The 22569-nt window shown below is 45.4% G+C and overlaps 1 protein-coding gene across 1 annotated transcript; it reads left to right on the top strand.

Annotated features, from left to right (window-relative positions):
- Positions 1 to 14007: 14007 nt before the first annotated feature.
- FAM170B (family with sequence similarity 170 member B) lies at positions 14008 to 16276 on the top strand. The gene is given in 2 exon segments (XM_060127141.1): positions 14008 to 14171; positions 15519 to 16276. Coding segments are annotated over 2 exon segments (870 nt in total). The 5' UTR covers positions 14008 to 14059.
- Positions 16277 to 22569: the final 6293 nt, after the last annotated feature.

Genomic DNA, 22569 nt, shown 5'->3' with positions numbered 1-22569 from the left:
CCCAGGCTTAGCCTGCGTGGGAGGAGGGTCAGGAAGTCTGTGATACACAGTGTCCTGCCATTCGGTTGTCTGGATTTGTAAAGTCTGTTTTCTCTTTCATGAAAGTAGTTGCAGAAAGATGGTAAGCGATTATGTGAACTAGAAGTTCAGAGTCATGAAGGAAAGATCCAGAAGTCCTACTCATTTATGAGATGTTCTGGAAGGGAAGAGCAAACAGAACAAAAACAGGGACATATCAAAAGAGAGAGAATAAAATTGACCAAAGTTGCAGAAAGATACTAGAACACAGCTTAAAAGGAAGAATGCAGCGAGACAAATGCAAACCCAACTATATACAGCAAAATCAAAGTCAAATCTGAGAGTACCAAGAACAAAGAAAAGCAAATGACCTATAAAAAATGGGACTTTGACCAAAATTAGACTCTCATTGACAGAACTGAATGAAAGAAGATAAAGAAGCAATATTTTCAAAATTCTCAGGGGATATGATTATGCACCATAGTATTCTCTTCCCAAACAAACTATCATTCAAGTGAAAAGGAAAAAAAAAACTCAGAAAATTTACTACCCCAAAATTCTTTCTGAAAAAAATGACTGGAAGATGAACTTCAGCAAAATGAAAAATGAATTTAAGAGGAATGTGTGAGATAAAAGAAGTAGCAGTGAGTAAAGAAACCGGTAAAATTGATATTTAAATTTAAATAAGTAGGGATTATTTTAAAAATTACTATACATTGCCATTCCTGTACATTGAAATCCCACATGATCTCAATATGGGAGGTTGTATGGGAGACAGATATGAAAGCATTATATTGTTCAGGGACATAATACATCAATAGAATATTGATTAATTCTCACCAATGATAGAAAAATATAGTACTGAATTTGTGTAACATAAATTCAGGAAGAGCTCCTAGAATAAAAAAAATGGTGGCGGGCTTCCCTGGTGGTGCAGTTGTTGAGAGTCCGCCTGCCGATGCAGGGGACACAGGTTCGTGTCCCTGTCCGGGAAGATCCCACATGCCGCGGAGCGGCTGGGCCCGTGAGCCATGGCCGCTGGGCCTGCGCGTCCGGAGCCTGTGCTCTGCAACGGGAGAGGCCACAACAGTGAGAGGTCCGCGTACCGCAAAAAAAGAAAAAAAGGTGGGATGAAAAACGTCAAAGCAATTACAAGCATTTAGGGGAAAAGAAAAAGGAGAAAGAGAGGAAGAATTTGGAGGAGGAGGAGGGGAAGAGGAAGAATGAAAATTCTTGTGTATACTCTTTTGGCACAGACATGAGAATTTCTCTAGGGCAGATACAATTTTTATTCCTAAAAATGTAGCGTACGTGTGGCATGGCCAGTGTGAGATGATCTGAGCGGCAGTACTGTGTATAATGGTATCATCCCTTAGTATTTTTGGGAGCCTGGTCTCCAAGGCTGCTGGACCCAGATATCGCAATGGAAGCACATCCCTCTCTGACCTCTTTGCCCTCGTTTGCACCTCAGACTTGGCTCCAATGCCAGACTGCCCCGGGAGAGAGTAAGAGAAATAAATGCTATTTCTGCCAGCCTGAGAGGGTGGCCTCCAGAGGTCTTGGCCAAGAGAGTCCTCGGGTAGGGGAGCAGACAGAATGAACTGTGAAACCACTTTGGCAGCAAGGGCAGCAACATGGTAAAAATAAGAGTAGGGGACAGGACAGCCCAGTGCCTGGTGAGGCTGGTGAGGCAGAGGGTGGGGATGCTGTGAGGACAGGTGCGGGTATGGGCTGAGTCAGGCTGAGGGGGACCTGTGGGTGTCAGGAGGAGGGGCAGGGCTACACTGATGTCTCTTCTCCGGTTTGGGAGGAGTAGCTAGCGTAGAGATGAGGCTGTTATTTCCATCAGTTGGATGGACTCATATGGAACAGGCCTTCAGTATAGGAATCTCTGAAGTGATGGAAGGCACAGAACCCAGACCTTCTCAACTTGTCATGGTGGCCGTGCGTTTATTAATGGCTCATCCCTAAAAGAACGATCAGTATTGTAGAGGACCATGTGGAGGGTTTCGTGCACCTGAATTGCGGGTGCCTCCCCTGGTCCCCAAGAAATGCCAGGCAGAGGGGCGGACTCCACTTCCCCAGAGAGGGAGGTGGGCAGATGAGGAGAATGGTGGGAAGGGAGTTTGCCCTCAAAGAAAGAGAGTTTTTCCAAGCAAATGAAAGCTTTTCAGAGGAAATAATATCTAAAGAAGCTTTATCAGAAGTTGAGCCATGTAAAACCCTTGATGTACGGATAGAGAAAAATGAGTGCCAGCCAAGATGGGCATGACTTGGCCTCAAGCAGGTTAAAATCATCTCCTTTCATCAACTTCTTAAATGAGGGTGGCAATGACTCACCCAGATGAGGGAAGAGGGGTGAGCAGGGGGACGAGGAACGGGCACAATCCCAGGGTGGTGACAGGAGCTGACTGACACCTGAGCCCTGCAGCTGGGGGCCAGTCATGCTCTTAGACATCACCTGGTCCTGAGGGAGCCCCTCCACCTCCTCCCCCATTCTGAGTGGGGATCCTATGTCTGAGCTCTGAAAGCAATGAGTGGGAGGAACAAAAGGTCAGATTTAGGCCAAGGACAAGAGAAAACTTAAGTGTAGTGTAACTTCTAAGCTTCAGCTATTGTTCATGAAATCAGCTAGGCATTTTGTCTCTCCAAGGGAAACATCTCTTCAAATTAATGATAATTTACAACATGTCTTAGCATTTGCCTGGCACGATTGAAAATAAACATTGTAAAGCTGCCTTAGCCTTTGCAAGATGGAAATGATGCCAAGGCCGAGGCTCACACTAGCTCTTTAAGGGGCTCAGTTGCTCAGGACTGGTGGATGGCAGGTGGGTGGAGGAACCGTGGGCAGGGGCAGGTGTCCAGAGCGGGTGGGAAGGGAGATGGGGAAGGCACTGGCAGGACTCTGGTGGTGGCCAATGACAACCCGGCTTTCTGTGATAGGGCAAGCCTGTGCTGTGCCGATGTGCACGGGTCCTAGTTTGGACACCTGGTTCACAGCTCAGCAGCTACTTGACCTTGGGCAAGTTAGGCAAATTGGCAGGAGTGGAAGGGCCTGGGGGTTGGTTCTCCGGGACCATCATAAGGATTAAAAGACATGATGAAATGCCTCACTCTGTGCCGGGCACATGGTTGGTGGTAGATAGATGCTGATTCTTTTCTGTTTATGAACTTGGGGATGAGAAAACAGAACCTGGGTGATCTTTCCTCCCATCCAAGTGACTGGAACAGCTAATTCAGGTCTCAAAATGCCTGAAGCCCAGTCATACGCAATTTCCCCTCTCTCGCCCCCTCAGGCGATGCGTGGCTAGAGAGGCTGCCCGGCCCTGCCTCCAGGCCCAACCCCGCCCCGCCAGCCCCCAGCCCGCCTACAGCTGCCCTCTTCCCTGAAGTCGGGGGCCTGCTTGCCCAGCTGGCTTTGATCAGTCTCTCGCTGAGCCACTTTTCTGTTTTCATTCGTCCTTGTTTATGTTTCCTTGCAAACAAATGTCATGTCTTTCCCACGGGCTTCTCTGTAGCCAGTTTATTTTATCCTTGTGTAGATAGGGCCAGGTTTCGGCCCTTTGCCCCAGCCGCCATTTCCTGCGCCCAGTGAGCCAAACGCTGCGGCCTTCTGACACCTGTCCCGAGGTCCTGGAGTGAGGGACGTGCCCACGGGACCTGGTATGGAGCATCCTGGGGAAGGATGGGCAGGAAGTGTGGGGTTTCGCAAAATCTTACTTGTGAGCATATGTGTGTGTGTATATATACATATATATTATATATATCTATATAAATATTTTTTAAATTTAGTATTTTTTAAAAAATCATTAATATTTAAATAAAACTACAAGTAATTTATTGCTTATTTTCTTACATGTTTATTGTACAAAAATTAGAAAATAAGGGTAAGCAAAAGGATGGGAGAACCCCTTTTCCAAAGATAAATGTTGCTCACTTTTTGGTATGTATCATTCCAGACTTTACATATGTGAGCGTGCATATATATACATATACTAGGTTTCCATAACTGGGATCGTATGGTACATTGGACCCTTGAACAACAGGGGTTTGAATTATGCAAATCCACTTATACGTGGATTTTTTCCAATAGTAAGTACTGCAGTAGGATGAATCCGCGGATGAGGAACCTCGGATATGGAGGGCTGACCTATTTTTAACTTGTGGAGGATGGGTGCCCCCAACCCCCCCCCATGTGTTCAAGGGTCAATTGTATATGGTTGGAACATATTTTCCTGAGCTCTTCATGAACTGCATTGCATCCTTTTTTTGGTTGTCCCATATTTTATTCTCAAACTCTAGCAGGCATCTGAATCAATCACACAGAGGGCTTATTTAAACCCAGATGGCTGGAGGTACTGGGGTGGAACCCAAGAATCTGCATTTCTAACAAATTCCCAGGTGAGGCTGATGTAACCCAATCCATTGAACCTCCTTGCTTGAGACACTGGTTGCTTCTGAGTTTGTGCGTATAAATAACACCGTATTGAAAATAGGCCAGAGAAATCTTGGCATACTGTTAACTTCCTCAAAGATAAAGTTCTAGAAGCAAGATTGCTGAGACTGAGGGTATCACAGGTTTAAAGTTGTTGCTATATATTGGCAGAACATTGGTTTCAATTAATGTTTCTAACCAGTATACCAGTTCTGGACCTTGTGTTTATTTAATTCTTTTTTTAAAGCTAAAATGTGTCCATCTGATCTAGCTAATCTAGCTAAGGAAGCTGAATTCCCCTCCCACAGGCTGTATGACCCCAGGAAACTGCACCCACTGCTCCACGGCTGTTTCATGTTGATAGGGAAAGGATACTCCTTTGCCCACATGTCTAGGTTGCTGTGAGAATCATAAAATGATGGTGGGAGTAAGTGCTTTTCCTACACTGTGACCCACATGCAGGTGGGAGGGTCTGAGCACTTCCCTGAAGGATTAAGAAACAGCCTCTATTGTGGAAACTCCCAGAAAGTTAGAATTACTGGGGGAAATTTGCCTAAAGGGCTTGTTTTCCCAGCCAGAACTGTGGGCTCCACTAACTGAATGTAGGAGCCTCCAGTGATGCAACAGTAAATGTTTAACAACCTGCTCCCTCTCTGGGGTGGTCGTGGGGTCCGGGGTGGGGGTAGGGGTGGTAGGAAAGGCCTTGACTGTAGCCTTTGCCAATTACCATGGTGTAAATCCACCCTCCAAGCCCTCTTACAAGCTGCCAGTGTGTCATGAAATGTAGTAAAATAGTTAGGAATTGATGAGTTCTGAATATTTATTACTTTTGTGTATAATATAATCTATTTAATTGGAAGTTTATAAAATTTTAATTGCGATAATGGCTATGTTTCACAATTGGCTTGCAAAAATTTTTGAAAGATTTATTAATTGGCTTTCCTTAGCCAGTCCTAGGTGGTCCCAGCACACCACTGGATGCCCCTCTTGGCTGGGAACTCATTAAAAATGCAAGTCACTTTTCCATCTTTCTGGAGGAATAATGCCTGGTTATGCTGACTTCAGTTTTTACATTTGGCTGTGGGCAACAAACTGACAATCTGAATTATTTAAGGTTCCAAAGGTTTGGCATTTATATATTAAAATAGTCCAACATTAAGCTGTGCAAGGACTGAGGTCTGGGGTCCTGCTAAGACGTCTCGCTCTCAGGCAGGGCTGCCAAGCTCCTCCTGCATACGTCTGGTGCAGAGAGAAACCCAGCAATGTGGGAGAAGCAGGCTTTGTTTCCAGAACCTCATCACTGATGTCTTGAGAGATCCGTTTTCAGTTGCTGCCGTTCTTGCCTTTTAATTATCTTTGTTTGGGTTTATTGTGATCAATTTAATTTGTTGTGCGTTGGGTGGTGGATCCTACAGTGTGACTGCTTCTTCTCACATTACTAGTGTTCGTGGCCCGTCATTTTCCAAAAAGCCGACTTGAATTTATGTATACATTGTGGTCCAAATACGAGCTAGTCATACTTCTTTCACAAAGGCAGGTAAATAATATGAAACATTATTTTGGGGTCTCTACAATGCTATTTCACTGTCATGCACCACTGCCTGTGAATTTGTGCTATGTCAATAGTCTATTATGTGTTGTAGCTAACAAAGTAATAATATATTTGCTGGGTTATCTTCAAGTTTTAGGGAATCATTTAAAACTATAACTCAGGGCTTCTCTGGTGGTGCAGTGGTTGAGAGTCCGCCTGCCGATGCAGGGGACACGGGTTCGTGCCCCAGTCCGGGAAGATCCCACATGCCATGGAGCGGCTGGGCCCGTGAGCCATGGCCGCTGAGCCTGCGCGTCCGGAGCCTGTGCTCCGCAACGGGAGAGGCCACAGCAATGAGAGACCCGCATACCACAAAAAAACCCCACAAAAAAAACCCAAATAAAAACTATAACTCAAAATTTAAATAATATGCAGATCCTTTTAGTCTTCTCTTGCAAACAATAAAAAATTAATGTATGCTGCCCTCCGATCTTTATCATATTTGTTGAATTTCTGACAGCCAGAGTGGACTTGGGATGGCATCTGAGGAGAGCTGTCTGTCCCCTTGTGAAGTGAATCAGCGCTGACCTCCTTCTCACCAACACTGGCGGGGCTTCTCTTTCCTCCCCAGGATTGGTGCTCATAGCGCCAAGGATGCTGGCTGGTTCAGGTGACAGGTAGGAAGCGCACTGATCTCGCTGCTTTCTGCCCATTCCCTGTGCACTTGTGGGCGTGCTAGAGCCCAGTCCTGCCTCCTTGACCCTGAGATCCTCCACTTCACCCACCTGGACATGCTGATCACATGAAGCAGCCTGTCTACCGCAGCAAAGCCAAATGGGGTTTAACCTGGGAAGGCAAGGGTGGTTCAACATTTGAAAAATCAAGCAGTGTAATGCATCACATAAATAGAATGAAGGGACATAATCATGTCAATTGATGCAGAAAAAGCAATCTACAAACATCAACATCCTTTCATAATAAAAGCACTCAGTAAACTAGGATTAGAAGGGAACTTCCACAACATGAAAAAGGCCCTATACAAAAGCCAACGATGTTCTCGACGGTAAAAGGCTGAACGCTTTCCCTGAAGATAAGGAATGAGACAAGGATGCCAGCTTTCAATCCAACAGAATACTCAAGTTCTTGCCAGAGCAATTAGGCCAGGAAAAGCAATAAAATGTGTCCAAATTGAAAAAGAAGAAGTAAAACTAGCTCTATTTGCAGATGACATGATCTTACATATCAAAAACCCTAAAGAATCCACACCCCCCCAAAAAAAACCTGTTTGAATTAATATGCAAATTCAACAAAATTGAATTTTAAAAAGTCATATTTCTGTACAACAGTAATGAACAATCTGAAAAAGACATTAAGAAAACAGATCCATTTACACAGCATCCAAAAGAATAAAATACTTAGGAATCAATTTTAATCAAGGAAAGCAGGGTTTGTAGGCTGAAAACACACAGACACAAACCCCACTGTGGAGGGGGAGCTGGAACCAGTCTCACCGCACTGCGGGGGTCAGCCAGCAGCAACGGGTGTGGCTCAATGGGCTGCCTCACGTGCCGGCCCCTAAGTCTCGGCCTTGGGTTCCTTTCTCGGGAACTTTCCTGTGGTAATTTCACGCAGCCTGAGCCAGCCTTCCCAGAAATCCCCCACCTTACCGCCACTGCATTCCCGGAAGAAGGCATGGGATCAGCTGCAAGGCTTTGGGTAGTAGGTTGGGGAGAGACAGTGGCTGGTTTCCCTGGGACACCTCTACCATCCAATAAGCAACTGCATCATCTTACAAAAGAGCCACTTTCTCTGAAGGACTGGGATAGGAAAAGCCAGTCTTAAGACAAGAGTCTGCAATAGCCATTCTGATTATGGGGATAAAAATAAATCATCCTAATTCTGCTCTGGTGATCCGTGAGCTGCTTTTCAGCAGACGTGCAAATACCTTGGATGTTGGCTGAAGGCTGCATGGGGGTAAGCCCAGCACGTTTAGAAACTGTGCTAACTCACTGTTGGTCTTTAGGGTCCTGGGATCTCCCCTTCCATGTGGGAGCCATGCTTCCAGAAGGTTCACTCAGTACGAGGTAGCAGCTGATGTCCTCAGAGCTGGGTCCAGGGTGACCTATGGCCAGCATATTTTGGACATAGAGAGAAGGAAGACTCAGCCCTTTCCCCAGAGCTCTCCACGTGGCTCTCTAAGAACATTCAAGGGGGAGAGACCAGCAGCTGCGATCGTAGAGCTCCTGGGTCACATGCATGGCCTTCAGCTGGGATGTCCTTCCTCCCAGCTGAGGTCACCTTTCCAAGGAAACACAAGTTGGGAAAAGACACTTCTGAATCCAAAAATCTCGTTGAACCTTTGCAGTTCCATGGAGCCAGAGCTGGGGTGGAGGGGCTCTGGGCCAGGGTGGGGCTCTGGGGCCTGGAGCACAGCCAAGGACATGCCTGAGGGCCCTGCACAGGTGTCCCTCACCCTGCTCCCTGATGACAGAGAAGTCCTAGGTGATTCGTGTGGGCGTCCTGAGGTTAAGGTCAAAACCCTGAGACAGTTCCAAACAACCCACAGAGAAGCAGCAGCCTGTTATTAAGTCTGAAGGAAAACAAAAGCAAAACTCCCTTCCCTGTTTGCCTGGGGAGACTGAGGGAGAACTCTTCGTATTATATTTCTCTGTGGCTGGGTTTTCCCTTATGCGGTCCACTGACTCACTTCTTTTTAAATAGTGACAAGAAGCAACAGAAAATGAACTTGAAAGATGATACTTCCCTACTCTGATCCTTAACTTATCTTCTGGCACTTTCTCTGCAGAGTTAGCACAGGCTGAGGCCGTCAATAATTCCTGGGAATAGGCTTTCAGTGGGACGGACTCCCAGGCTGGAGGTCGCCCTGTACCTGGCCCGCAGCATCTAAGGCAACTCACCACTTCCCCACCTCCCTCGGTGTTAAGTCTGTTAATAGGAGATTTTCGAGAGAGGCAGCGACAAGGTGGCTGATGTCCCCTCAGGGGGCCCTATTTTCTAGCGTGAAGAGAGGAGTGTTGCCCACTTTAAACACTTTACACAGCGGCTCAGCCGCAGAAATGCTGCGACCGGTGCACCACCCCAGGTAACATCAGCCTCCTTGGCCAAGTGGACAGGCTATTTCTGGAGGCGCATCAGCTCTGGGATGAATGATCTGATTCTCCCTGTAGCCTGGATTGTGGCACAAGCCCGTCTCTGGAGTTAGAAGTGAAGGGAAGCAAGAGGTGGCATCTCTGCTTCCTGCTGGGGCTGTGGCTGGTTCATTTCCTGTTAGCTTCTTCTCAGCTAAGAAAAAAATAAGTGAGGGGGGGGTGCTGAGAAGAGGAGGTTTTGGAAGGAAAGTGGAGACTGGAAAATCCTCCAGGCCTTCTTGATGAGGTTTAAGACTCACATGTGATGTGTGAGATGAGCTGGCCAGGAGTCAGAGCTCCGAGAAAGTGCTGCGTTGGTCCTTTTGGGGTTTTGCACACCAACCCTGCCGGCTTCAGCAGTGGAGCATGAAGTTCTTGGCGAGGCTGGAGACCCAGCTGGAAAACTGAGGGGGCTGGGACGTAGGGGGCTGGGTGGGTCTGGGCCATAGCACCCCCACCCCTGCTCTTCCCCAGGGAGGGCAGAAACCCTGTATGGGTGGCCTGGGCTAAACATCTGCTTGGAGCAGGAAGCAGGGCTGGGACAGAGGACCTTCTTGTGGCTGGAAGCAGCCCAGAGCCCACATGAACGTGAAGGACAGTGGCACACTTCGGTGGGGCTTTGCTCTAAGCCGCCCCTGCGCAGCAGCCAGAGAGGGACAGCATCGGACAGTCTGACAAAGCAGCCCTGCCTCTGGGGTGAGGGGTCAGCACCCCACCCTCCTATCTCCTGCCTGTACTTCATCTAACCCCTTGGCGTCTCTACCTCCCTCTGAATATGTGGTTAATTGTGTCTCCCTGGTGGGATTGTTGAGAGGGTTAGAAGGAACATATGCACATTCTGGGGCAAAAAGGAACTGACCCAAGTAACTTTGGAAAATGGTGTTTTCAACTAGAAACTATAAGGCTAAAGGCAAAAGGAACTGTGTGTAAACACTGTACTCTAGTTGGTAAAGTAGTTTCCCAAGGGCTAACAACTTTGAAGCTGTTATACCTGCATACTGGGGTTGAACAAGTGGGTAAATGGACAGTGGGTGGTGGGAGCCTTCCTCCCAGTAGTGCTGGGGGCCAGCGCTCAGCTGGGCCAGGATGGTGCACTGCAGTCCAGACGCTGGTCGGTGAGCTGTCTCACTAGAACATACTTAAACATTGCATTGAAAATCAAAGTCTGCTGAATTACCATGGCTGAGTAACAGATTGCCCCCAAATTAGTGTGTGAATCTATGCTCCCAGTTTCTGAGGGTCAGGAATTCAGGCAGGAGATGGTGGAATTCAGAGGTGGTGGCTTACCTCTGCCCTGAGATGCCTGGGGCCCCAGCTGGAAGATTCAAAGGCTGGAAGTTGGAATCATCTGAAGGCTGGTTCATTCACATGTCTGACGGCTGGCTAGGACCTTTGCTGGAACTGTTGGCTGGAACACCTCTATGTGGCCTGGGCTTCCTTACAATGTGGTGGCTGAGTCCAAAGGAGAGTGGAGAGAGAGAGAGAGACAGAGAAGGAACCCAGAGGAAGTCATATTGTCTTTTATGACCTAGCATTGAAAGTCTCCAAGCCTCACTCCTCTACATTCTGTTGGGGGAGGTAGTTAAAAAGTCCACTCTGGGTCAGGAAGAGGGACCCTGTCTCTCGATAGAGGACTGTCAACTTCACACTGTAAGAAGAGCACATGGGACGGGAGCACTGGTGTGGTCATTTTTGGAAAATACCTACAATCTCCCATAGCCCCTCCTAATTTTTTTCCCTTTCCCTGAGGTCACCACTGTTCCCAGTGAGGTGTGATTATCTCCTCTGTGCCTTTGCATTCATAGACAGTATAGACTTGGTTTAGGGCTTTTGGGGGAGGGGATACATATTTAGTTTTTATATTAGTGGAATTCTCTTACATCTTGTTTTTTTCACTTAACATGGATTTACTTATTAGTACATGTAGATCTCTTTATTGCAGTATAGTCTTCCACAGTTTGGTTATGCTGTAATTTATTTAACTACTTCTTTATTTGGATGGATCTTTGAAAAGTTTCCTTTTATTTTCTAGTATGGATAATACTGTAATAAATATTTCTCGATGTGCTATTTCACCCACATACACAAAATGTGAACGTTTCCCAGGAAGGAGGTGTTAAGTAAATTGGTGAGTTGAAAGAGCCCACTTTTCTAAAAAAAATTTTTATTTATAATCATTTTTATTTGGCTGAATTGGGTCTTCATTGCTGCACCGCAGGCTTTCTCTAGTTGCAGAAAGCAGGGGCTACTGTTCGTTGGTGCACGGGCTTCTCATTGCATTGGCTTCTCTTGTTGCGGAGCACGGGCTCTAGGCACGCAGGCTCAGTAGTTGTGGCTCACGGGCTCTAGAGTGCACGCTCAGTAATAGTGGGGCATGAGCTTAGTTGCTCTGCGGCATGTGGCATCTTCCCAGACCAGCACTCGAACCTGTGTCGCTTGCACTGGCAGGTGGATTCTTAACCACTACGCCACCAGGGAAGCCCTAAAAGAGCCCACTTTGAATTGTAATGGGTGCTACCAAATTTCCTTTGAGAGAGGCAAGTCATGCACTTACCAGTAGAGTGTAAATGTGTTCATTTCCTTTTGTTCTCACCAGCACTTAGCAACTGTCAATCTTTTAAATTCTTGCTTGCCTTGTGGGTGAAAACAATATACTATATAGCATGTGTTTTTAATTTGTAGTTTCCTTCCTAGAGTTAGGCTGAACATCTTCTCATATGCTTATCAGCCATCTGCCCTTGTTCTCCTGGGAATTGCCTGTTCATTTCCTTTACTGAACTGTTCATTTCAGTTTTACTGAAAAGCAGAGAAATGCAAATGTAAACAGTGAGATTTTTTTTTTTAGCAATGAAATTAAAAAACATTGACATGTATACACTGATGTGTATAAAATTGATGACTAATAAGAACCTGCTGTATAAAAAATAAATAAAATAAAATTCAAAAATTAAAAAAATAATAAAAAAGATGACAAAGATTCTCAGTGCTTGTGATTGATACATTTAAGTTTAGAAAAGCCACCCTATAATTACAAATGTTAACTTATATTTTCTTTCTAAACATTTTAACTTAAAAAGCAACCCCAGAGCCATAAAAAATAGTCTTAGTTGTCTTATATGAGGTGATACCAAAGTTGATTTTTTTAAAAATGAATAAAAGTTTTCAGCATCATTTTTTTTTTCTCCCAGACTTTTGTTATTTACTTTATCTCTTAAAAATTCAAATACGTCATGTGATCTTTTTCTGGACTATCTCTGTCTTCCGTTGATCTATTTAATTTTTGTGCTAGTACCCCTTGTGTAAAGGCAAGTCTCTTAATTTATTAGGCAAGAAAGAATACATTTGCAGTGTTTCCTCTTCCTGCCAAGGAACATTGTCTCTTTGTAGGTGCAAGTGTGACTTTCCATCTATCGGTAAAGCTCTGTGGTATTTTGCTTTACATAGTGGCTACTAGTTCTGGAGAGGAGTATATTCCTGGATGCTGGCTGTGCCGGTGGTGTTGGTGTTGCTTTCAGGATATTGGGATTGTTTTCAATCTATCACCTTTTGAGCTGTTGAGAATTTGAGATCCAGAGGAATCGAGTTGGTGAGACTGAGCAGGGGCTGGGGGCATATGGGGAGAAGTATTTGGGAGGAAGTGTCTTCACATCCTAAGACATCCTGGAGCAGAGAGAGATGGCAAGCTGGAATATGTACCAGAGGGATTGTGTGTGCAGTGAGGTTTGTGCAGGTGGAGAAGCCGGAGGGGACTCCGGGTTGTGGGGTGAGAACCAGCCTGCCTTGGGGCTACAGGGATCTGAGGGGTAGAAAGAAGGCAGCTCCCCTAGGCAGGCAGGCCCCTGTCAGCTCATCCAAATACTGTCCAACGTGTTCATCATTTATTTATTCATTAATCTGACAATGATCTCTAGAATGCTTGTTAATGTGTCAGTGTATTCCAGATGCTAGGGATATAGAGGAGGAAATGAATGGCGTCTCTCTCCTGGAGCTGACATTTAGGAAGAAGTAGATGAATGCAGGGAAGTTGTTATGTATATACATGCATATGCTATAGAGTCTGAGGGTGATGGATGCTAGGTGGCTCTGATAGGTGCTGTTTCAGCAGAGATTGCAGTGACAGAGTGAGCCATGCGGGCCCTAGGGGAGGGCACTCCTGGCAGAAGGTAGGGCAAGTGCAAAGCCCAGAGGCAGGAGCATCCCTGGTATGTTTGAGTCCCTGGAGCTGAGCGAGGGTGAGCACAGAGAGGGGAGACTTGAGGAGGTGCCTGGGGACGCAGGCCACGGAGCTCCAAGAGCCCTAATGAGGCAGCAGTGGCGACTCTGGAGTGGGGGGGGGGGAGGCAAGATTTCAGGTCACCTGCTGCCACGGTTCAAGGTAGGCCCACTTTGATGTTGGGTGATGATAGTACGTGTGTGAGCATGTATGTGGTTAAGTGAATATGGTCTGAATCTGTATGTGTGTGTATGTTTCTGCATGTTTAAATGTGTGTTTATGTATGTTTGAGTGTATGTGTGCCTGAGTGATTATGTGTGTGTCGGTATGAGTATACATGTGTTCACATGTGTGTAAGTGTCTATGTGTGTGTGTTTAGGTGTTTGTGTCTATTTGTGTGTACATGTGTTTATATGTGTGTGTGTCTGTGCTTTATGTTTGAGTCCCTGACAATACACAAAGCAGGAAAGGTCCCGACAGGGAATGAGATCCTGGTGGGGAGCCTCTCTTGGCATCCTGGCTGGGTCTCTGTCCTTGCCATGGGTCACAGAGCAGACCAGTGTCACTGATGAGGTCACAGAATAAAGCCAGGATCCCAGTGACCATGGATGCCTAGAGGCCACTGGCCTGGGGCCAGCGGAGGGCTTCAGCACTGCCCGAGCCAACTCTCACCCAACGGCTGGAGCTCTGAGTCCCTGGGCACTGGTGTCATCATGAAGCGTCACTTCACGGACCATAGGGGAGAACAGTCACCAACGGACGGGACCGTCCTCAGCCTGGCCAGCCCAGGGTCCATGGAGGAGAGCGTGGAAGTGCACTGGTCATGTAGCTCGAAAGAAGGGGTGTGGCTGATGTGTCCCTGAGAGGGTGGTCCTGGAGGGGATGGGGAGGGGAGGGCACCAGAGTGCCCCTTGGTGCTGTCACCAAAGTGCTTTGTTGACCATAAAAATGGACGTGGGTCTGACTGAGGCCGCTGTTGTGAGCACATGAGGTGATTTCAGAAGGTATGAGGATGAAATCCTAAAATGTTAGTCATATATTTTAATGTGCTTTGAAAAAAACAGAATTGACATGTCAGTTCTGTGATTTCAGCAGTGATGTAAAAAATTCCTTTATAATAAATAGATTAAAGTTAATCTAGAACATCAATTTGGAATGACCATGGGCAGCACCTAAGGGTCACACCGGCTCTTGGGGCTGAGTGAGCGGCACCAGCTCTGGCTCCATCAATCATTTCAATGCTCTGTGCCTCAGTTTCTTACTTTGTCAAAAATCATAACAATGGAATTTCTTAGTTTTTTTTTTTTTAATATTAAATGAGTTAAAATGTGGCAAGCACTTAGCACTTATATGGTGATGAGATCCAATGGATGTTCAAGAAAAGGGTGAGATGCCCCTGGGGGAAGACGAGACATGTTACAAATGCCAAGGGGAAGGTTGGGCTGAGTGGCCTGGCCAAAGCACTTCCCAAGTCTGGTTTCCTAAACTGGCTTTACTGAGCTGTGATTTAAATACACAAACCTCACCGATTTTGTGTACAGTTTGAAGAATTCTGACATGTACACATTTGTTTAACCACCACAAAGATCATGATGCAGAATACTTTCATCACCCTCTAAAAGTTCTTAGTGACCCTTTGCAGTCAGTTGCCCTGCTGCCCTTAGCTTCCGGTAACCCCTGTTCTGTTCTCTCTCCCTATAGTTTTGCCTTTTCTAGAATGTCATCTAAATGGAATCAAATACTCTATGACCTTTTTACCCTGAGTTCTTTCATTTAGCAGAATGCATTAGAGACTCGTCCATGTTTTGCATGTAACAGTAGTTTATTCCTTCTTATCAACAAAGAGGGTTGCCCTTTGTGGGTAGGTGTCCCACAGTCTGTATTCAGCAGTTGATGGCCTTTTCGGGTTTAGTCAAGTGCTTGGATATTACATTCATACATTATTTGATCCCCGTCATCACGTCCATAACTTTAAGATATATCTGTTTATACATTTGATCTTTATCCTCGCCCCAAGAGAAAGGCATTTCATCCCCACTTTATGGGGAAACAGGCACAGGGAGCAAAAAGTACCTGCCCAGGGGCCCCTGGAGCCTGCATCCTTTCAGAGACCTGAGGTGGGTTGTGGCACGGATCCCTCAGCACCGATGAAAATGTCCTTCCGCCTCCCAGGGACCTCTAAGAGAGAGGAGCCGTCTCCGCGGCCCGGCCTGGCCGTTTCCCACGAGGAGGACATCTACTTCTCAGGCAAGGGTCGGGGCATGCTGGGCTGGAGCAGCTCGCCATCGTCCCGGCCCTCCTCCGAGTATCAGTCCTACTCCCAGTACCAGTCTTGCTCTTCCAGCACGTGTGGTGGCGAGGACACTGCCCGGCAAAGCATGTGCGCCTTCTGCACCCATGTGTAGACCGTGCAGGGTGTGGCCGTGGCCTGGGAGACCGACTGTGGCTTTGAGCCGGTCAGTCGGCAGCCTCGCATCCACGAAGCAGAGTTCATCAAGAGGCAGAGGCGGAAAGGCTCCTCCTTTGAGATGGCTTCCAACACCGACCTGCGCTGGGAACTGGAAGATGGCAAGAACAACACCTGCCCAGAGCTGGACGACACGGAGCTGCTGGTGCCCCTGGAGTGCTGCCTGCAGGAGCTGCGGGCCACCCCGGACTGGCTGGTCACCACCAACCATGGGCTGCGGTGTGTGGCCTGCTGCCGGGTCTTCCCCACGCTGGAGGTGCTGCTGGAGCACGCCCAGTACGGCATCCAAGAGGGCTTCAGCTGCCAGATCTTTTACGAGGAGTTGCTGGAGAGAAGGTGGGCCCGGGGCCAAGTGCAGGAGCAAGTGCCAGAGGGGGAGGGACAGAGCACTTCGGACAGGAGTGAAAGTCCAAGACCCCACGTCAAGCTGCTTCCATCACAGTCACGGTCAGAGAAGCAATGAGCTGGAGGTGATGTGCCCCGCCCTGCGCTCACCTCCGGCACCGCAGCTGCTCCTTTCCCGGCCATCAGGACCACAGCCACGGGTGCAAGGAGAGAGGATGAGGGCCGGGGAAGGACGCGTGCTGAGATGGGAGGGCCGTGAGAAGGGACGGGGAACGCACCCTCCAAAGGGCACAGCGTTTCAGGTAGAGTCCATTTCAAAACCCGAATCAAGTGTTTCTGACGGTGGGTGCAAGACCTGAAGCCCGCAAGCGTGTGGCCAAGGCAATTCTTATTTTTTCTGGTGGGTCTAGCGGGTCGTGACTCATAGGAGAGCCAACTGCAAATGAAGCATCAGCCCTATTTTTTTCATTGTTAGGAACTCATCATAGGCCCTAGTTCTATGTCTTATTTTAATGGGATTGAACTTGAATAACTCAAAGTTTAAGGCAATGACTAACTGAGTGAATCATGTTATTGGACCCACCGGAAATTGCCATTTCTGAAGGTTACACACTGGCATGGACATCCCGAGACAGCAGGTTCCCAGGGGTAGAGATGGGGGCTGGGTAAGTCCTGCTGATGCATGAGTTCAGATATGCCAACTCTGTTTTAAAATGTTGCTACAGAATTTTTCTTTGCCCTTACAGGGGGCTGCGTTCATTCAAGAAAATACATGGATGGCCCACTGTGTGTTAGGCATACTGATGAGACATGTACCCCAATCGTGCAGTGAGAGGCAGGTAGGACAGACAATTGCAAGCCAAGGGGATGAATCACCTAAAGGAGGCTTGGGGAGCCCAGCGGAGGGCCCCCAAACTCATGCTGATTGTTGAGGAAGGAAAACGTTCCAAAGAAGTAGGTGTTCACAAAGGCTGGGAGGACAGGTAGAATTAGTGAGAACCAGGAGTTTTCTTCAGAGTCATTAAAACTAAGAAAGATTGTTTCTAGGAGAGGGTGAGCCATGTTAAAAGTGAGAGTGAGTGGGAGTGAGCTGAGGGTAAAATGTTTCCTTTCATTTGGCACATGGAGGTTGCTGATGGCTGTGATGAGAGCAGTGCCAGGGACTGAGGGTGGCAGAGGCCAGGCGGGCATGGGGCAGTAGCGGGCACACAAAGAACCACTGGACACAAACATTAGACAGCTCTGCTGGCAAGCTTGTCTGAAAAGGAAAGCAATGATGGCTTAGCTGGACAAGAGGAGACTACACAAAGGCAAAGATGGGGAGAGAGCACGTTTATTTGTAGTGGGAATGATCTGAAAGAGAGAGGGAGGCGGAGAATGCAAGAAAAATGGGGAAAGAAGAGCCAGCTAAGAGGAGGCTGGATCCTGACCAGATACGGAGAAACCAGCCCCTGACGAGAGAAACTTCATGTTCTCTGTTGTAGGCAGGTGGGAAGTTAGGTCAAGTAGGGTTTGGGAGCCAAGAGGATGGAACTTGAATTTTTTTCCCCTGAAAACTGCAAGGAGCTCCTGAGGAATTTTCAGCAAATCAGGTTGGCCTTTGTGAAAGATCTCTGTGGTGAGCAGGGTCAAGAATGGATGAGAGAGCATCACTGGTGCCAAGGAGCGCAGTTGAAGAGTTGTAGGCAGGGTGAGTTCAAAGAGATTTAGGAGATGCAAATCACAGGTTTGGGCTAGTGTTTGATGAGGGTGGTAAGAAGAAGTTGTCCACAACAACTTCCAAGTTTTTTTTTTTGTTTTTTTTTTTACCTGAGTGGTTGGTGAATGTGGGTTCCATTTTGGAGCACCAAAGGACAAGATTTGCTGGGATGCCCATGAGCCCACTTTTAAATAAGCTCAGTTCATGATAGAAACCTTTGGAAGGGAGCTAGTTAGAAGGATCTGGGGCTTTGAAGAGTGTTAAACGGGATAGAGATAGATTTGTGGTCATCTGTGTATGTGTGGTTACCATGGCCCTTTCCGTGGCCTTGTGTTAGATGCATTCTCTGTACCAGTCCCAGTGCAGCAGAAGCTATGGGATCATTTTGGAATGGATGTCAACCGTGGGGATGATATTGCAGCACCATTTTCAAGATGCAGCAGAGTCACAGACTTTCTCAATTCACTGTGAATAGGGCTGGAGGACCTTCAGGAAGAAAAGAAAGGATAGGACAATGGTCCAAACTTTGTCAAGCTCTTCTGAGAAGAGCTATGTGGTGTTGGAGGGAGCTCAGTAGGCAGGTAGAATCCAAGGACTGTCTAAGGGGAGAGGAGGCAGCTGAACCAGAAATAGTGAGCACTGGTGAGGAGGAGAACATTTCTATTTAGAAATCAGTTGCAGAGGGAACAAAATGAGGCATGGCATCTAAGCTCTGGAATTTCAGCCTTTAAAAGACAAGTGTATTTATGTGTTAAACATGGATATTCTAAGGACCAAGCATTGTTCTAAACACTTCATGAATAATAAGTCATGTAATGCTCTCCACAAACCAATGAGGTGGGTCCTAGGATTAGTCCTGTTTTATAGGTGAGTAAGCTAAGAGCTTGTCAAGGTCATAGAGCTGGTGTACAGCAGAATCAGGCTTCACACCCAGGCAGCCTGGTTCCAGAGCCTACACTCTAACCATCACACGAAGAAGCAAAATTTTAACATTAAGACAGATGCGAGATATTCAGAATAGCAAACATGTCAACTCCACAGGTTGTATTTTCTTTGGATTAAGCAGTAGCAGCTACAGACAGGGGGGAAGATGATGGGCATTAAGGACAAATGAAAGATGACAAGAACATTGGGGAAACAAATTTTTAATGTAGAGGATAACTTCAGCTGACATGGATGGAGGAAGGAGGGGATAAAATTGTTCTTCGGATAGTGACTTATTTTTAAAACATATCTCAAACTCAGCTGAGGTAAGTATTCATTCATGGTTTAAACTCATCACTTTGTAGAGACCTGGGACCTCCACCAAATAAGACAAGGATCAGGGTGAGTAAGGGGAGCCTTTCCAAAGGATCAAGGGACCTCAAACATTTTAGATCTTGAACCACTTTACACCCTTTATTTTCCCAAACTACAGAAAGAGATGGAACTTATTTTATGAAATTTACAGAAATGTGACAACAAAGCCTGACAAAGATGGCACTAAAAGAGTAAACAATATATTGATCTCACTTATAAACACAAAACGATATCTAATCAAATTTATAGAGTGTGAAAATAACAATTCACCATGATTTGAGTTTGGGCATCTCATGACTGTAAAGACAGAAGTTGTTAAATCTAACAATACTTCATATTGAAAGAAGGATCTTATGATAGTCTTAGTAGATATTAAAAAGAAAAATATTCAAAAATAACCCCATACATTTATGGTCAATTGTTTTTCACCTATGGTGCCCAGATAATTCAACAGGGGAAAGAATAATCTTTTCAGCAAATGGGCTGGGACAACTGGATATCTGTATGCAAAACAGTGAAGCTGGCTTTCTACCTCATACCACATATACAAATTAAAATAAAAAAGATCTAAATGTAAGAGTTAAAACTATAAAACTCTTAGAGGAAAACAGAGGTGTAAATCTTCATGACCTTGGATTAGGCAATGATTTCTCTTAGATATGACACCGAAAGCACAAGCAAACAAAAATTATATAAATTGGGCTCCGTCAAAATGAAAAACTTTTGTGTTCAGAGGATACTATTAAGAAAGTGGAAAACAATCCACAAAATGGGAGAAATAGTTGCACATCGCATATCTGATAAAAGTCTGGTATCCAAAATATGTAAAGAACTCTTACAACTCAACAATAAAAAACAAGTATCCCAATTTAAAAATGGGTTAAAGATTTGAAAAATATTTCTTCAAAGGAGATATACAAATGACTAATAAGCATATGAAAATATACTCAACATCATTTGTCTTTAGGGAAATGCAAATCAAAACTACATGAGAAACCCACCAGGATGGCTATAATAAAAAAGGACATAATAAGAAGAGTTGGTGAGGATGTGGAGAAATTGGAACCCTCATACAATGCTGGTAGGAATGTAAAATGGTGTAGCCACTTTAGAAGACATTCTGGCAGTTCCGTAAAAAGTCAAAAATAGAGTTACTATACAGCTCAGCAATTCTGATAATTGAAAACAAATGTCCACACAAAAACCTGTACATGAATATTCATAGCAACATTATTTCTAATACAAAAACGTGAAAACAACCGACATGTCCATCAAGTGATGAATGGATAAACAAAATTATTCAGCCATAAAAAGAATTCAGTACTGATCTATGCTATAACGTGAATGAACCTTGAAAATATTATTCTAAGTGAAAGAAGCCAGACACAAAAGGCTACAAAATGCATTATTCTATTTATATGAAATTTCCAAACAGGCAAATTTATAGAGACAGAAAGCGGATTGATGGTTGCCTGGGATTCAGGGAAAGGAGAGGAACGAGAAGTGACTGCTAATGGATATGGGGTTTCTTCTTGGGGTGATGAAAGCATTCTGAAATTAGATAGCAGTGATGATTACACACTTTGTGAATAGACTCTAAACCACTGAATCGCATGCTTTAAAGAGCTGAATTGTATGGTATGCAAATTATATCACAATTAAAAATGTAGTGAATACAACAATAATTCCTATATTCTTTTTAAAACTAAGGATAGAAATTTTCTTCAGATGAGATAAAGTATTTATCTTAAACCAAGTAGCAAAAAATCTACAAGTGTTCCCACTGAAATCAGGTAAAACATGGCATCTATTACAATTTTTTATTTAACATCATTCCGGAGGTTACAACCAATTCAATAAAACATGAAACAGAAATGTTATATATAATGGACAGAACACTGTTCGTTTTTTTAGAAAAAGACAATATACTTACCTTGGAAACAAATGAATTTCCAAAAAAAAGAGGTAATCGAAGGATTGAGGCAAAATATATATCGAAAGATTTCCTATGTACTCAATGTGACTTATTAGGAAATAACATGGAAAATATTCCATTCACTAGATACACAGATATTCTTGGAAATATTGCAAGTGCAATGAAACATCAAAGTGATTATCTCCAGTTGATAATTGTTGATGAATTTTGGTTTTCCTGTAACATGCAGTATTCTTTGTTTTCCATTTGAGGAAGCATGGCTTTTATAATAAAAAGGCAATAAAACATTTAATCAAACATTACCTGAGGTTAGAAGTGACATGTCCACATTTGTGTCCACATTTGTGGTCTATTGACCACATTCTGAGAAGCCCAGCTCTTGACATCTTAATCCTTGGCTCTTCTGAATCAAATTAGCTTTGATTTTAAGAGGACTTTATAATGAATGAGGACTCAGCCAACTCAAGAGAGTTAAATTACAAAGCTCTTTTTGTGGTGTGTCCTCATTTCTTATAAAGGTTGAAAGCTGTGAGTGAGAGGGAGATCTCATGAGAAAACTGTGGTGGGAGCTCAACAGCAAGAAAGGGTAAAAGATAGTGAAACTGGGAAGAAAACAAGATCATGAAAACGGGACTTTGCAGGGAGACAGAAGGGGAAAGAGAGAAAGGGCAGATGTTAAGGAGGATACTTCGACAGGGGAATGTGACGTCACAAAGGTGGTCCAGGTATGAGGCTTGGGTGGGGGAAGATGAGGGTCCATCAAAGATGTCAGAGTCCTGACTGACCTTTCCATGGGAGTCTCTGAGGTGCTCAGCTATGGATGCTGTCATGGGCTGAATTGTGTCCCCCTCCCCCAAATTTAAAGGTTGAAGTCCTAACCCCTAGTACCTCAGAATGTGACCTTATTTGGAGATAAGGTCTTTAAAGAAGTAAGTAAAGTAAAACAAAGTCATTATTAGGCTGGGCTCTAGTCAAATATGACTGATGTCTTTATAAGAAGAGGAGATTAGGACACAGACACACACAGAAGAAAGACCACAAAATGAAGACACAGGGAGAAGACAGCCATCTGCAAACCAAGGAGTGAGGCCTCCCAAGACACTAACCCTGCAGACGTCTTGATCTTGAACTTGTCCTCCAGAGCTGGGAGATAATACATGTCTGTGGCTTAAGGCCCCCTGTCTGCAGTGTCTTGTTATGGCAGCCCTAACAAATGAATACAGATGCTGAGGTGGCAGCCAGGAAGGCTTGAGGAGTCCCTGTTTCTGGTGGGGAGGCTTCCGGGTCTCAGGCCCTCAGGAGAGCAAGCACACAGTGAGTGCTTAATCAGTATTTTGTCGATTTATATGCCCAGAATGGCATGACTGAATTTGGGACCCAGAGGCTGACTTTTGGCAAATACGGAGTGGGATTACTGGCCCTGAGCACTCAGAGTGCTTTGGGCTCCCATCAGAGGGGATCTGGTGTGTGTGTGTGT

The sequence above is a fragment of the Lagenorhynchus albirostris genome, chromosome 16, assembly GCF_949774975.1.
Source record: "Lagenorhynchus albirostris chromosome 16, mLagAlb1.1, whole genome shotgun sequence".
NCBI classification, from domain to species: domain Eukaryota; kingdom Metazoa; phylum Chordata; class Mammalia; order Artiodactyla; family Delphinidae; genus Lagenorhynchus; species Lagenorhynchus albirostris.
The sequence above is the reverse complement of the archived record's forward strand: the minus strand, read 5'-3'. Positions and strand labels throughout refer to the sequence as shown.